The 12235-nt window shown below is 40.3% G+C and overlaps 1 protein-coding gene across 1 annotated transcript; it reads left to right on the top strand.

Annotated features, from left to right (window-relative positions):
* The first annotated feature begins 1133 nt into the window (after positions 1–1133).
* Positions 1134–3158, top strand: LOC6033387. The gene is made up of 3 exons (XM_038256884.1): positions 1134–1379; positions 1449–2735; positions 2791–3158. Exons 1-3 carry the CDS (start codon positions 1353–1355, stop codon positions 3004–3006), a joined length of 1530 nt encoding a protein of 509 aa, XP_038112812.1. The 5' UTR covers positions 1134–1352; the 3' UTR covers positions 3007–3158.
* Positions 3159–12235: the final 9077 nt, after the last annotated feature.

Genomic DNA, 12235 nt, shown 5'->3' with positions numbered 1-12235 from the left:
TTTGTCATATTTGGAATCCTCGGAAAATTTCACGTTAGTTAGAAGTATTGGAGTTGTAAATTTGATTGGAAAAATTGCCATTTAGAATTAATTAAAATATTTTTTAAAAATTTGTTGGATTAGGGGTGAAACAGGTTTTCGCCTACTTGATACAGCATTTGACACATTGATCGCAGGGTAAATTTAATCATTTTTTAAATCAAATTTACCACTCCAATACTTCTAACTAACGTGAAATTTCCCAAGGATTCAGAATATGACAAAATTGAGAACAAAAAGTGCCGCTATGGAGGCCTACAGGGCAAAAACTAACGTTGTAAAATGTTTGTTGTAGAAAAATCGAAAAACTATGAGAAAAACTGCGATTGGCCAAAAAGTTAATACCGTAGGCTTATAGTCCATATAATTACCTATCTTTTGACCTATGGAAGTATGGGTGTTGGAGGCTGTTGCAAAAAGATATTAAGGGTTTAAAAAAATCTATTTTTAACAGTAATTTGCAAAAGCTATGAGAAAAAGTCAAACCGATCCTGGATGTCTATGGCCCATTTTGAAGTGCTTCGAAAGACCTTTCAAATGCATCTACGAAAGTTGGAATTGATGAAGTTTTACGGAAATGCGAGCAATTTTAAGATTTTTTACAGTTTTTGGACCTCCAACTTCGAAGCCCGTTTTACCCAACTTCCCTTTGTCGTAGAGGGCTTATATTTGGCATGAGTTCATCTCATGTATAGACAAACAAACGCTGAAAGTTTCATACAAATCGGAGCACCTCGATACGACCTGTTACACATTGGTGAAAAACTCGCTCTGAATTCTTTCGAATTAAACTAAAAATGAACAAACATTAATTTTTGTTTTTTTTTGCATTTTAAGTGGAATTCTAGTTTAAATACTTTTAAAATAGTTCATTAAGATGTGCACAAGTTGATGTAACCACCACTCCAAACGAAACGCTTGAACAACCAGAAAACCTGGTATAACCGTACAGCAGAGCCATCTCTTGAGCAAGCCTGACCTTAACGTTAAGGCCCGTTACACAGTGGTACTTTCTGCGAGCGTTATTACAGTTAGCCGGCAACATCAGCTGTGTTTCTACTCTCTCTCCCACCCATTCCATGCACGCTTCTCTATTTACGCCGCAGAGTCTGCCCACACACTGTCTGTCTGGCCCATCTTCCGATTGTTTGTAAACACAAAAACGCGAGAGTAATCATCGAAATATGTTATCACTGGTCAGCGACAACGACCGTGTTTACTACAATCGTCGCATTTTGTTTAGTATATTTTGAGCACACGAGCGCCAACCTGGCTCAGTCTGGGCTGAGCGTTTGAACGGGTAGGGAGGAGTCATGGACATCAACAGCTTCCCAAATGAGGTAAGTTTGGACTGAGTTTAAATTTGGAGCTGATAAGCGAATGAGGAAGTGGACTTTTTTTTTTTGAAGGTGCTCTGTCGAGTGTTTGACTTCCTGGTTTGGAGCGATAGAAAGCGAGTTTCGTTGGTTTGTAGACGATGGAACGGGATCATCAACTCGGACCGATATCTGCGCCAGGGCAAGCTGGTTCTGTACAACTACTCGAAGGTGCAGTTCTTTTCGGGTGTCGAGGTGGGTCTGTTGAATACACAGCGTAACATTGAGTTTCACTCGAGTGCAATGCTCGACACGGATGAACTGTTGATGACGGTGGCGGAGGCTTTCCCCAGTGGTGATGCTGTGGCGGAATGCGTTGATCTGTTTCTGAGATCGGACCATGAACAGCTGTTTAGTTCTGTGATAATGAGCTTGCCAAATTTGCATCAGCTGAAAAGTTTGAGCATTCTAGCGAACGAAGGATTTAAAACGTTCACCAATGGATTGGAGATTAAAAACGACAATGTGCAAAAGCTGAAGCTAACGTTCTACCAGAACACCAACTGTCGATTGATTACACCAAAGCTTACCACGTTGAATCTAGTTATAAGGTACCCGAGCGATATAACCCTACTCAATGCGATCAGTCATCAACTGAAAGATCTAACAGTCAACTTCCAAAGCAAAGATCTGGTAGCTAAACTGTTCTTTTGTAACTTTGAGAAGCTGGAGAGACTTCATCTGTCTATTGCCAACGACAAATATCTACCGTACATGGTGACCCCGTCCGCTGTAAGCAACTGGAACGAAATCAAACAATTCACCGAAACCATCAAAACCCTCAAAATCCTGGAAATCGTCGACAAGTGCAACATGCTACGCCACACCTACCTGAAAGTCTTCGTCTACGCAGAATCCCTCACTCACCTAACCGTAAACTACATCATCCTCGACTCCACCATCCTGGAGTTCATCTCCAACTTTAAGAAACTGCAATATCTCAACCTCGTCGGATGCTCCACCGTTGGTGAACCAGTCACCCTCGACCTCCCAAACCTGCGCGAGCTCCTAATGCCGTACAAACACTACTCCACCCTTCCCTGTGTAAATCTCTCCCACCTGACCACCCTATCCTACAGCAGTTCCCAGAAGAACCACGCCCAGTTCGTGCAGCAAATAACCAAAACGTTCACCAACCTCAAAACTCTCAAGCTGCTCAACTTTGACTACGAACTGTCGCCGACTTGCTTCCAATTCTTGGACCAACTCAAACACCTGGAATCACTCACCATCAGCGACATGTCGGTCTCGAACCAACTCTTCACCAACTGTCCAACTCTGCTGACGCTGCAAAAGTTAAAGCTGTGGACGGTTGTTACGGTAAGGATGCCAAAGTCAATCCTAATGAAAACTCACTAACGAGACACTGTTTCAGGAAATCTCTCTGCTGGAACACCTCTCGAACAAATTGCCCAACTTGTACAAGCTGAACATTGACAACTGTTTCTTTTACATTGTGAGTGATTCGACGAGTCAGCTAACGTTCAACGAGTTGAGGAGGCGGCTGCCGCGCTGTAGGATTTCCACCATTGATACGACCGTGTTTACCAACGAGCAGTACGATCAGAATCCGATCTATATTCCGGGGTAGAGAGTTTGTGGTGGAGTGAGACAAGGTTCGCGAAATAATAGGTGCTAAATTTATTTTAGAGGGTTTTAACACGGTTAACTTTAGAGACTATAAGATTAATAATACTGCGTTTGTGATAGAATACAATAAAGTTCTTTGAGTCCGTAAAAAAATGTGTCTTATTACCTTGTCCATTCGAAAGGATCGATGACAATAGGAAATTCCCCGCAGAACGTTTTACTGGGGCCGCTCTGTGGTTTACTGGTGCCGGTGCAAGTCATGTTTTTACACCAGATTGTATTGTTGAACTGATTTTCGGGTGGATTACTTTTGTTAAAATTTGGCGGAAATCGACTCTTCTTTATGGATGCTGCTGGTACCTGCGCTGTGGGAAATGAGTTTTCGTACAATCTTCCTTTCGGGAGGACAAGGAGTAGTGTGGTGCTTGTGGGGACGCGCAGTCCTGTTTTTCGTGTTATTTTCCGTCTCTTTTGTGTCGCTATTTGTGTACGTGGGGTGATTGGTTTTCTTCTTCTTCTTTTTTCATTTTTGTTTAGTTCGCGCGTTCGTTGGCCGATGAGTTTTTATTTTGTTCTCTTTATATAGTTTTCGATAGAAAGGATCCGATGTTTGTTTTTTTAGACAAGCAAGTCGTATTGCTGGATAAGTCCTTTCCATATCATCGAGGATCGGAAGGCACGTCGACGAATATGTTTTAAGGCTTATGATATAAAATATTTTTAATGAATGAAGCCCTTCCTACATCACCGTTGATCAGAAGGCACGCCGACGAAGAATTTCTGGAGAATCGCGGTCGAATTAATACTATACTTAAATCTCTAGATAGCTATCTTTCCGCAGCCGGCCGCCTAAGATTTTTAAAATTTCAACCGATAAACAAATTGCTTATGGTCGCATCACCTACCACAGTGAATCCTGACCTCATACCCATCTTACTAACCCCTCAAAACTCATGTGATACTTTGTCGGAGACGCAGCCGATTTAGCGGTCCTATCACTCAAGTATCGGACTAACATTCCCATCCACTTCCCCGTGTCTTACCACTGGTCGTGACCGGCGTCGGTATTGATCAGCACGATAGGGACCTTTGGAAATTGCGAAGGGGTGATGATTGGTTCCTACTTTTCATCTGTGGTCCACGGAGCAATGTTTGGGGGTCCTGGTCAATAACGAAGTAGCAGCTATGGGTAGACCACGGACGAACGGACATGACACCAGGAACAAATTTTCTTCAAATTTTTGAAGCAAACTATCACTTGCGCCATCTACATTCAAATTGTCGAAGTAGCATCGCACGAATAAGCATGATTTCTCAAAATGTCTTATGCAATAATTAATTAAAACATTTAGCATTAGTATGGTGCAAGAAACCTTTTTTGGCATTAAGTTTGTCTTTATGATTCTATGTAATTTATCATGGACCCTAAAACTGCCGAAAATTTTATAAAAATTGTATTTTAAATATAAATTCATACGACCATTTCAAAAGTGCCCATGAGTCTGTATCATCAGCTGGCTTTGTTTACGTTTTAAACCACGTGGCACGAAGATTTTGACATAAGCGATCTCGCTTGCGCAGATTTTCGCCAAGAAGAAGTAGAAGAAAACCTGCTTCACTTTTTGAAACCCCGTGTCATGTCCGTTCGTCCGTGGGTAGACACCAATGCTATGCTATGCTAATTTGGCGGAGATCGACTTTTCTTTGCCAATTGTCAGCCATATATGTTCCGCTAAATTTGTGCGATTTTCAAATAAATCCAGCAAAATTATCTGTTTTACAAATGGCTCAGGCTTCTTTCAATATATTTTTATGGATCTAAAAAAATCAAAATTTTACTAATAGTGAAGATTTTTTAGAACGGTTTTTGCTCATTTTCAAAGCAGAAGGCCTTTAAACTCTCGTTTTAAAATTGTGCTCAGGTAATTATACTTTAATATCCATTGCAATTTTGTTATTTTTTAAGCAAAATTTTACTCTTGATTTTTCCGCCCAATTTTAAAGGGGAAGGTCGGCGTCAACCTGAAAAATATTTCCAATTTCAATGAAAAAAATATTTGTTTAACATTCTACCTTTTCTTGTGGTAAGGGAGCGTTCTTTTATTACGTAACCCAAAAAATGGGGGTTAAGATCCCCTTCATTCGTCCCCCCCCCCCCTCTCCGTTACTAAATTTCCATACAAATTTTCAAAATTTGTATGGAGTATGGAGCGTAATACGGACTTTTTCAGGGGTCTTATTTGTTAGGTGTAGGCAGCGATTAATCGTCAATTTAATTATAGTCGTCGGATTTTCAACACTGAAAGCGATCCTGTATGACTGCTCGTTCCAAGGGGACCTTAGTCGATCCGTCACAAAATGCCGGCAGGTCGATTTTTTTGCAAAATTAATGATCTCGTTAAAGTTGATCAAATTTTTCCCATAGTTTTAGACTGGTACACCCAAAAAAACTCCAGAAATATACAAAAAAGGTTGTTAAAAAAATTAATTACGTTATTTAAATGTAAAAGATTACATTTCTGTTATTAAAAAAAAATGTGTATTCGAAATAATAGAAACCACAAAATAACTGGTTTCTATCGGTATTGTTGATTTTGTTGTTTCTGGTATTTGAAAAAAAAAAGTTTTTAGCTGAATGTACTTGTGTTTTCAAAAAAAAATTAAGTTTTGTTTTTATGGTGGTGACATTACATGTTGAACAACTCATCTATAAGTTTAGTGTGGCTAATGAAAAATCGTTGAGATCCAGAATTTCAACATTCCAATGAAAAAAAAAAAAACATTTAGAAAATGATTAACGCTTCCGTATAGTTAACCTGCAATCATTATTTTCAATAAAAAAAAAAGCGAAACAACATTTATTTATTTCATCGAAAATTTACTAAAATTCAAATTATTTTTAATAAACCCAAACATGCTCAAATGATTTTAAAAGGAAAGGAATGCTTATTTAATTAATTTCAGCTACATGCACCTAAATTTCATTTTTTTAAGTTTTTTGAAAATATAGTTTTGCTCCTGGCTTTCGAGCCAATTTTTTACAATGGTGGAGGAGTGGGTTGATCGACGAAAGCTTTGTTAAATATTAGCTGCAAACTTGATTTTCAGATTTCCACATTTTGTCTGCCTGAATCAGTTGATAGTCAATCAGATTCGATATCTAACTGTAATGAGTTCGAATCCCTAAGGAAGTACAATGTAAGTTTGAGGGTCAGTTTATAAAAGGGTCAATATGACTTGCAAATTAATAAAGAAAACTTTTATTTTTGCAACTATTATAGAATTCTACCTAAGACAAACTTGAACGTTGTTTTGATCATTGTTATCCGAGCATTCGTTGGTGAAGGTTGTCTGAATCAACATGACTCGTCGCGTCCCGGAGCAAAACGCCGGCAATATTGCCCTACCTGCGGCTCAAGCAGGCAAAAAAGTGGGAATTTCCAAAAGGAAGGTTGAGGCCTCAACTGATGGCCAAAAACCGGGAATTTCCAAAAGGAAGGTGCTTTTGGAAGTGACATCGAACAGCAAAAAGACGAAAAAGAGCGACGGTACTGTACCGATGGATGAGGAGGAGGAGAACTCTTCATCGCACGAGGAGCAGCTTTTGAAGAACAACAAGTTCGCTGGACTGCCTGACGAGGACCAGGTAGCGGAAGCAAAGGAGAATGAAGTGAAACAGCGAAAGGAGAAACTGCCTCCTTTTATGTGAGGCAATCAGCAGCAACGATCGACTTTCGTGCGGGGCTGGTTGAACTCATCAAGTCTGGGAAAGTCCAAGGCAACATTCGTCTGTGTCAGGACGGATTTAAGGTGCTGGTGCAATCCAGGCAGCACTATCAACTGGTCAAGGATTACTTGACCGAAAACGAGGCGGAGTACTTTACCCATGATGTCGCCATGGATAAGCCGTACAAAATCGTCGTCAGAGGTCTGTACGACATGCCAGTGGAGGAATTAGCTGCCGAGCTAAAAGTTTTGAAACTGGATGTGTTGGCCGTGCACAAAATGAGCCGACGCAACAAAGACATCAAGTACCGTGACCAGCTCTACCTGCTGCATTTGGCTAAGGGATCGACGACGCTTCCTGAGCTGAAGGCAATCCGAGCGGTTTTCAACATTATCGTGTCGTGGGAGCGATACCGACCAGTGCATCGTGACGTCACACAATGCTTCAACTGCCTGGGTTTCGGGCACGGAGGTAAGAACTGCCACCTGAAGCGTCGTTGCGCCAAATGTGGTACTGATGCGCACATCACATCCCAGTGCATCCAAGATTCGCTGGTGAAGTGCCTCAACTGCAACGGTGAGCACTCGTCAACCGACCGAAAGTGCCCCAAGAGAGCTGAGTTCGTGAAAATTCGGCAGCAAGCATCGACGAAGAATCAGCCTCAGCGTCGTAGAACTCCTCCAGCCCTGGTGGAGCAAAATTTTCCACCTCTTCAACCGCGACGCCAGGTCCCGAACTTGGCACCGTTGCCGTTGGATCCCAGGAAGAGAGCTGAGATGAATCATCCACGGCCGGGTTCCAGCCAGGAGCCGAGACCGCCACCACCGGGCTTCAGCCAGGAGCCAAGACCAACCCAAGAACCAGCAGTTGAGGAAAATGGTAATGATCTTTACACCTCAACCGAACTCCTCAATATTTTCAAACAGATGTCCGCTGCACTGCGTGGATGCAAAACCAAGACCCAGCAGATTGAAGTGCTGACCTCGTTCGTCATCCAGTATGGATCGTAGGTCCCTCAAGCTGCTGAATTGGAACGCTTGCTCCATTAGGAGGAAGAACTTAGAGCTGGTGGATTTTCTTCGCGAGAAGGAGATCGACGTAGCTGCCATCACGGAAACTCATCTGAAGCCCGGTGAAAAAGTTTATCTGCAAAACTACAAGATCGCGACGCAGCTCGACAGGACCACCTCTGGAGGAGGAGGTGTGCTTGTCGCTGTTCATCGTGATCTCAAGCCACGCCGGCTGCCACACTTCAAGCTGGACATCATCGAGGCCGTTGGGGTGGAAATTCCCACTTCGGTTGGCCCAGTACTCTTCATTGCTGCATACTGCCCACGTCAGGTGAATTCCAGAGATGGTTCAGCAGCAAAACTGAAGAGCGATATCCAGAAGCTGACACGGCGGAGCGCAAAGTACATCATCGCTGGTGACCTCAACGCGAAGCATGAAGTTTGGGGCAACAGCAGGAGGAATCGGAACGGAGTGATTCTGCACAACGATCTGCAAAACGGATACTACAACGTTGTGAGTCCGGATCGTCCAACGAGGGTGGCTCGGTCTGGGAATCACTCAATCATCGACTTCTTCATTACCAATATGGCTGAGAACGTGGCTCATCCTGAGGTGTTTGAAGAGTTGAGTTCTGATCACTATCCGGTGGTTGTGGAGGTTGGAGCTTCCGTTACTCCGCAGCGGCAACCAACCCGGAAAGATTACCACAACGTTGACTGGCAGCAGTTTCAGCAAGTGGTAGACAGCAACATCGACTATGATCAACACCCGGAAACTTCTGCTGATATTGATCGTTCGCTGGAGGTGATCCAGCAGGCTATCAACCAAGCAGAGGCTGCCAACGTTCGGGAGGTTCCTGTTAATTTTAAGGTAACTGATATTGACGTAGATACTAAACACTTGATTAGACTTAGGAATGTTTATAGGAGACAATATCAACGGACTGGGGACTATGACAAAAGATTTCAGTTAACAATTTGAACAAAATCATACAAGACCGACTTGACAATATCAGAAATCAAGAATTTTCAAAACATGTAAGCCAGCTTGGGAATTATTCAAAACCATTTTGGAAACTTTCAAAAGTTCTTAAAAACAAACCAAAGCCTATTCCTCCTCTTATTGTTGAGGATTCTCCTTTGATTACATCCGAGGAAAAGGCAAATGCACTTGGGCTTCATTTTGTTAGTTCACATAATCTTGGCGCTTCCATGACCAGCCGTAAAGAAACATCAGTTGCCAATAGTATTTCAACAATCAATGACTCTACCTTTGAATTTCCTGCAGATTCCCATGTTTCTGGTGAGGAAGTCAAAGTTGCAGTTAAACAAATGAAAAATATGAAAGCTCCTGGCTTTGATAACATTTTAATCTAGTGTTGAAAAAACAGAGTGATCAGTTCTTTCAACATCTAGCCAATATTTTCAATAAATGTTTGCAACTTGGTTACTTCCCCACCAATTGGAAGCTGGGCAAAGTCATACCAATTTTGAAGCCTCAAAAGATCCAACATCGCCAACAAGTTATCGTCCCATTAGTCTTTTGAGTAGTCTGTCCAAACTCTTTGAGAAGGTCATCTATTCAAGGCTTTTGGATTTTACCAACGATAATAATATAATTTTGAATGAGCAGTTTGGCTTCCGAAAGGGACATAATACTGCTCATCAGCTTACGAGAGTAACATCAAGCAGAACAAGCTTGAATCTAAATCAACTGCTATGGCTTTGTTGGATGTTGAGAAGGCTTTTGACAATGTTTGGCATGATGGTTTGATACATAAACTGTATTTATACGGTTTTCCAATGTATCTTATCAAAATTATCCAGCACTATCTTTCGGAGAGATCGTTCAGGGTTTTTCTGAATGGGATTGCTTCTGGATTATTCAACATTGATGCTGGGGTTCCCCAAGGAAGTATTCTTGGCCCACTTCTGTACAATATTTTTACATCTGATTTGCCTACTCTTCCTGGTAATGGTGTGTTGTCACTTTTTGCTGATGACACTGCCGTTATTTATAAGGGTAAAATAACCAGATATTTAGTTGGCCGTCTTCAGAAGGGTCTTGACGTTCTTTCCGAATACTTTGGCGACTGGAAAATTCGCATAAATGCAGCCAAAACTCAAACCATCATTTTTCCACTTTCCAAATCGGCCCGATTTGTCCCAAAGGATGATGTTTTGATTAAAATGAATGATGTTTCAATACCCTGGTCAAAGGAAGTTGTATATTTAGGTCTCATACTTGACTCGAAACTATTGTTTCGACAGCATGTAGATAAAATATTGAACAAGTGCAGCATTCTCATCAGGTGTTTGTATCCTTTAATTAACAGAAAATCAAAGTTATCTTTGAAAAATAAGCTAGCAGTTTACAAACAAATAATTTACCCCGTTATTGAGTATGCAGTACCTGTTTGGGAGTGTTGCGCTAGAACTCATAAATTGAAGCTCCAGCGTGTCCAAAACAAGGTACTCAAAATGGTTTTGAATGTTCCTGGCTGGACAAGATCAAGTGAGGTTCATGAATTAGCAGAAGTAAAAATGTTGGATCAGAAGATTCAAGAAAAATGTTTGAAATTCAGGGAAAAATGTGCTATATCTGAATACCCCTTGATTCAAGGATTGGTTTAGTTTATGGTAAGATTAAGTTAGTTTTAGGTTAGGTTATGTTTTCTTAAATTTTTTTTTTTCCTTATTGTACCTAGTGTTACAAAAATGATAAATCATATACTTTTAAAGTTAAGAAAATGAACAGTGTTTAAATCACGAAGAGCAAACTAAAGCTGAAGAGCCACAGCTGACCACTTATTATGTAAACCAAATGTAATTATTATAAGAAAGATTCAATAAAGTATATTTAATTCAAAAAAAAAAAATACGTTGTTTTGATATTTTTAAAAATGTTTGATAAAAGTTTTGACGATATTTACTGGTTTCACTCACATTTAAACGTGTGAAATTGTTTTAATTAAAAAATATTTGGAACAAATTATTTCCTTAATAATATTATTATAATCCTAAGGTGAGGATCAAAATATTGATAAATCATAAGATATTTTTTATTAATAAAAAACTAAAAAAGATTAGCATAAAAATTTTTAAAATAAACCTTAATTTTGAAAAAGTATAAAATCACTTTACAAGTGGTCAGCGGGCCATTTCTCATGATCATTCAAAATGGGTCCGCGGGCCACAAAAAATCACCTCGCGGGCCACGTTTGGCCCGCGGGCCATACTTTGGGCACCCCTGATCTATTACCATCTATTTGGGCAACCATTGGCACTTTTTGGTATTTATTATAAAGCAAAGAAATACCAAAATATGGTATTCCCGTGATATTGACCCTGCTCGGGGGGCTACCAAAAATATGTTTTTTAATGTAAACCACGTCGAAAGTCGTATTCTGTTTTTTTTTTTTTTTTTTTTTCAAAATATCAATAAATTCATATAAATATTATGTGGCATCTTTTTTTTATTTGACCGTGCCACGTAGCATTATGGTAACGCTTCCGCCTCGTTAGCGATAGATCGGGGTTCAAATCCCGGCTCGGACCAACACAGCTGGTGATCTGTTCCCTTCTGGATTCGATAGCCTAGTGAAGGGAGGTTGTGTATCATCACAAGCAGGACCTTATCACGACACCTTTGGGAAGGCGACCATTGGAATGTTAACATGTTTACATTAAGTTAAGCAATGCCACTGAATCCGCTTTGTAAATGCGGACTCGATACTCTTCATGGGTCATAGGAAAATTTTAGTTTTTTTTTTTTTTCTATTTTTGATTTTTAAAGTGCCTAAAAGTACTATATTTGCAGCAATTCCTCACGAAAACAGCATAAAAAAACAAAAGGTGACCTACGCCTACTATACTATACTTGTTTGGGTACCAAAAGTTTATTTATTTTCTCGGAATCCTGTCAGTGAACTCCTCCCGTATTTTAGTATGTTACGTATAAATGTCCGACGAATCCAATAAAAATATTTCCAGATATAGGCTCTTTGGTCCAGACAGCGTCAAAACGGCATTTCAAAGTTTCATGCGACGTTTTCATATGTTAGGCTTGATTTTTTAAACTTTTTACTATTTTTCTTTGAAAGGCCAACTTATCACCTTTCATTTGCGTATAAGAAAATTAAAACCGGTTTAAATGGCGGGGAGCTATGATTGAAAAAAAAACTGTTTTTTTTGTGAAAATCGACGAAAATTACGGGTCTAAATTTTTCGACCAGGGAACCCCCAGAAATTTTTTTAGCCCGATCCGAGCACTTTTGTTTTTTTCCCATGCTATTTTCGTGGGGATTTGATGTTTAATTAAAACACAATAATACACGATGCTGTTGATAAGGAAAACATCATTTGATCGTTGAAGCGTGTGACCGGTTGTGCTGATGGGATATTATCGTCCTGTTCAGCAACGGAGAAGGACAACCATGGGTGGTCTCTCATGCTCATGCTCATGCTCAATTTAAACACAATAATACACGTTA

This window comes from Culex quinquefasciatus, chromosome 2, assembly GCF_015732765.1.
Source record: "Culex quinquefasciatus strain JHB chromosome 2, VPISU_Cqui_1.0_pri_paternal, whole genome shotgun sequence".
In the NCBI taxonomy this organism is placed as follows: domain Eukaryota; kingdom Metazoa; phylum Arthropoda; class Insecta; order Diptera; family Culicidae; genus Culex; species Culex quinquefasciatus.
The sequence above is the reverse complement of the archived record's forward strand: the minus strand, read 5'-3'. Positions and strand labels throughout refer to the sequence as shown.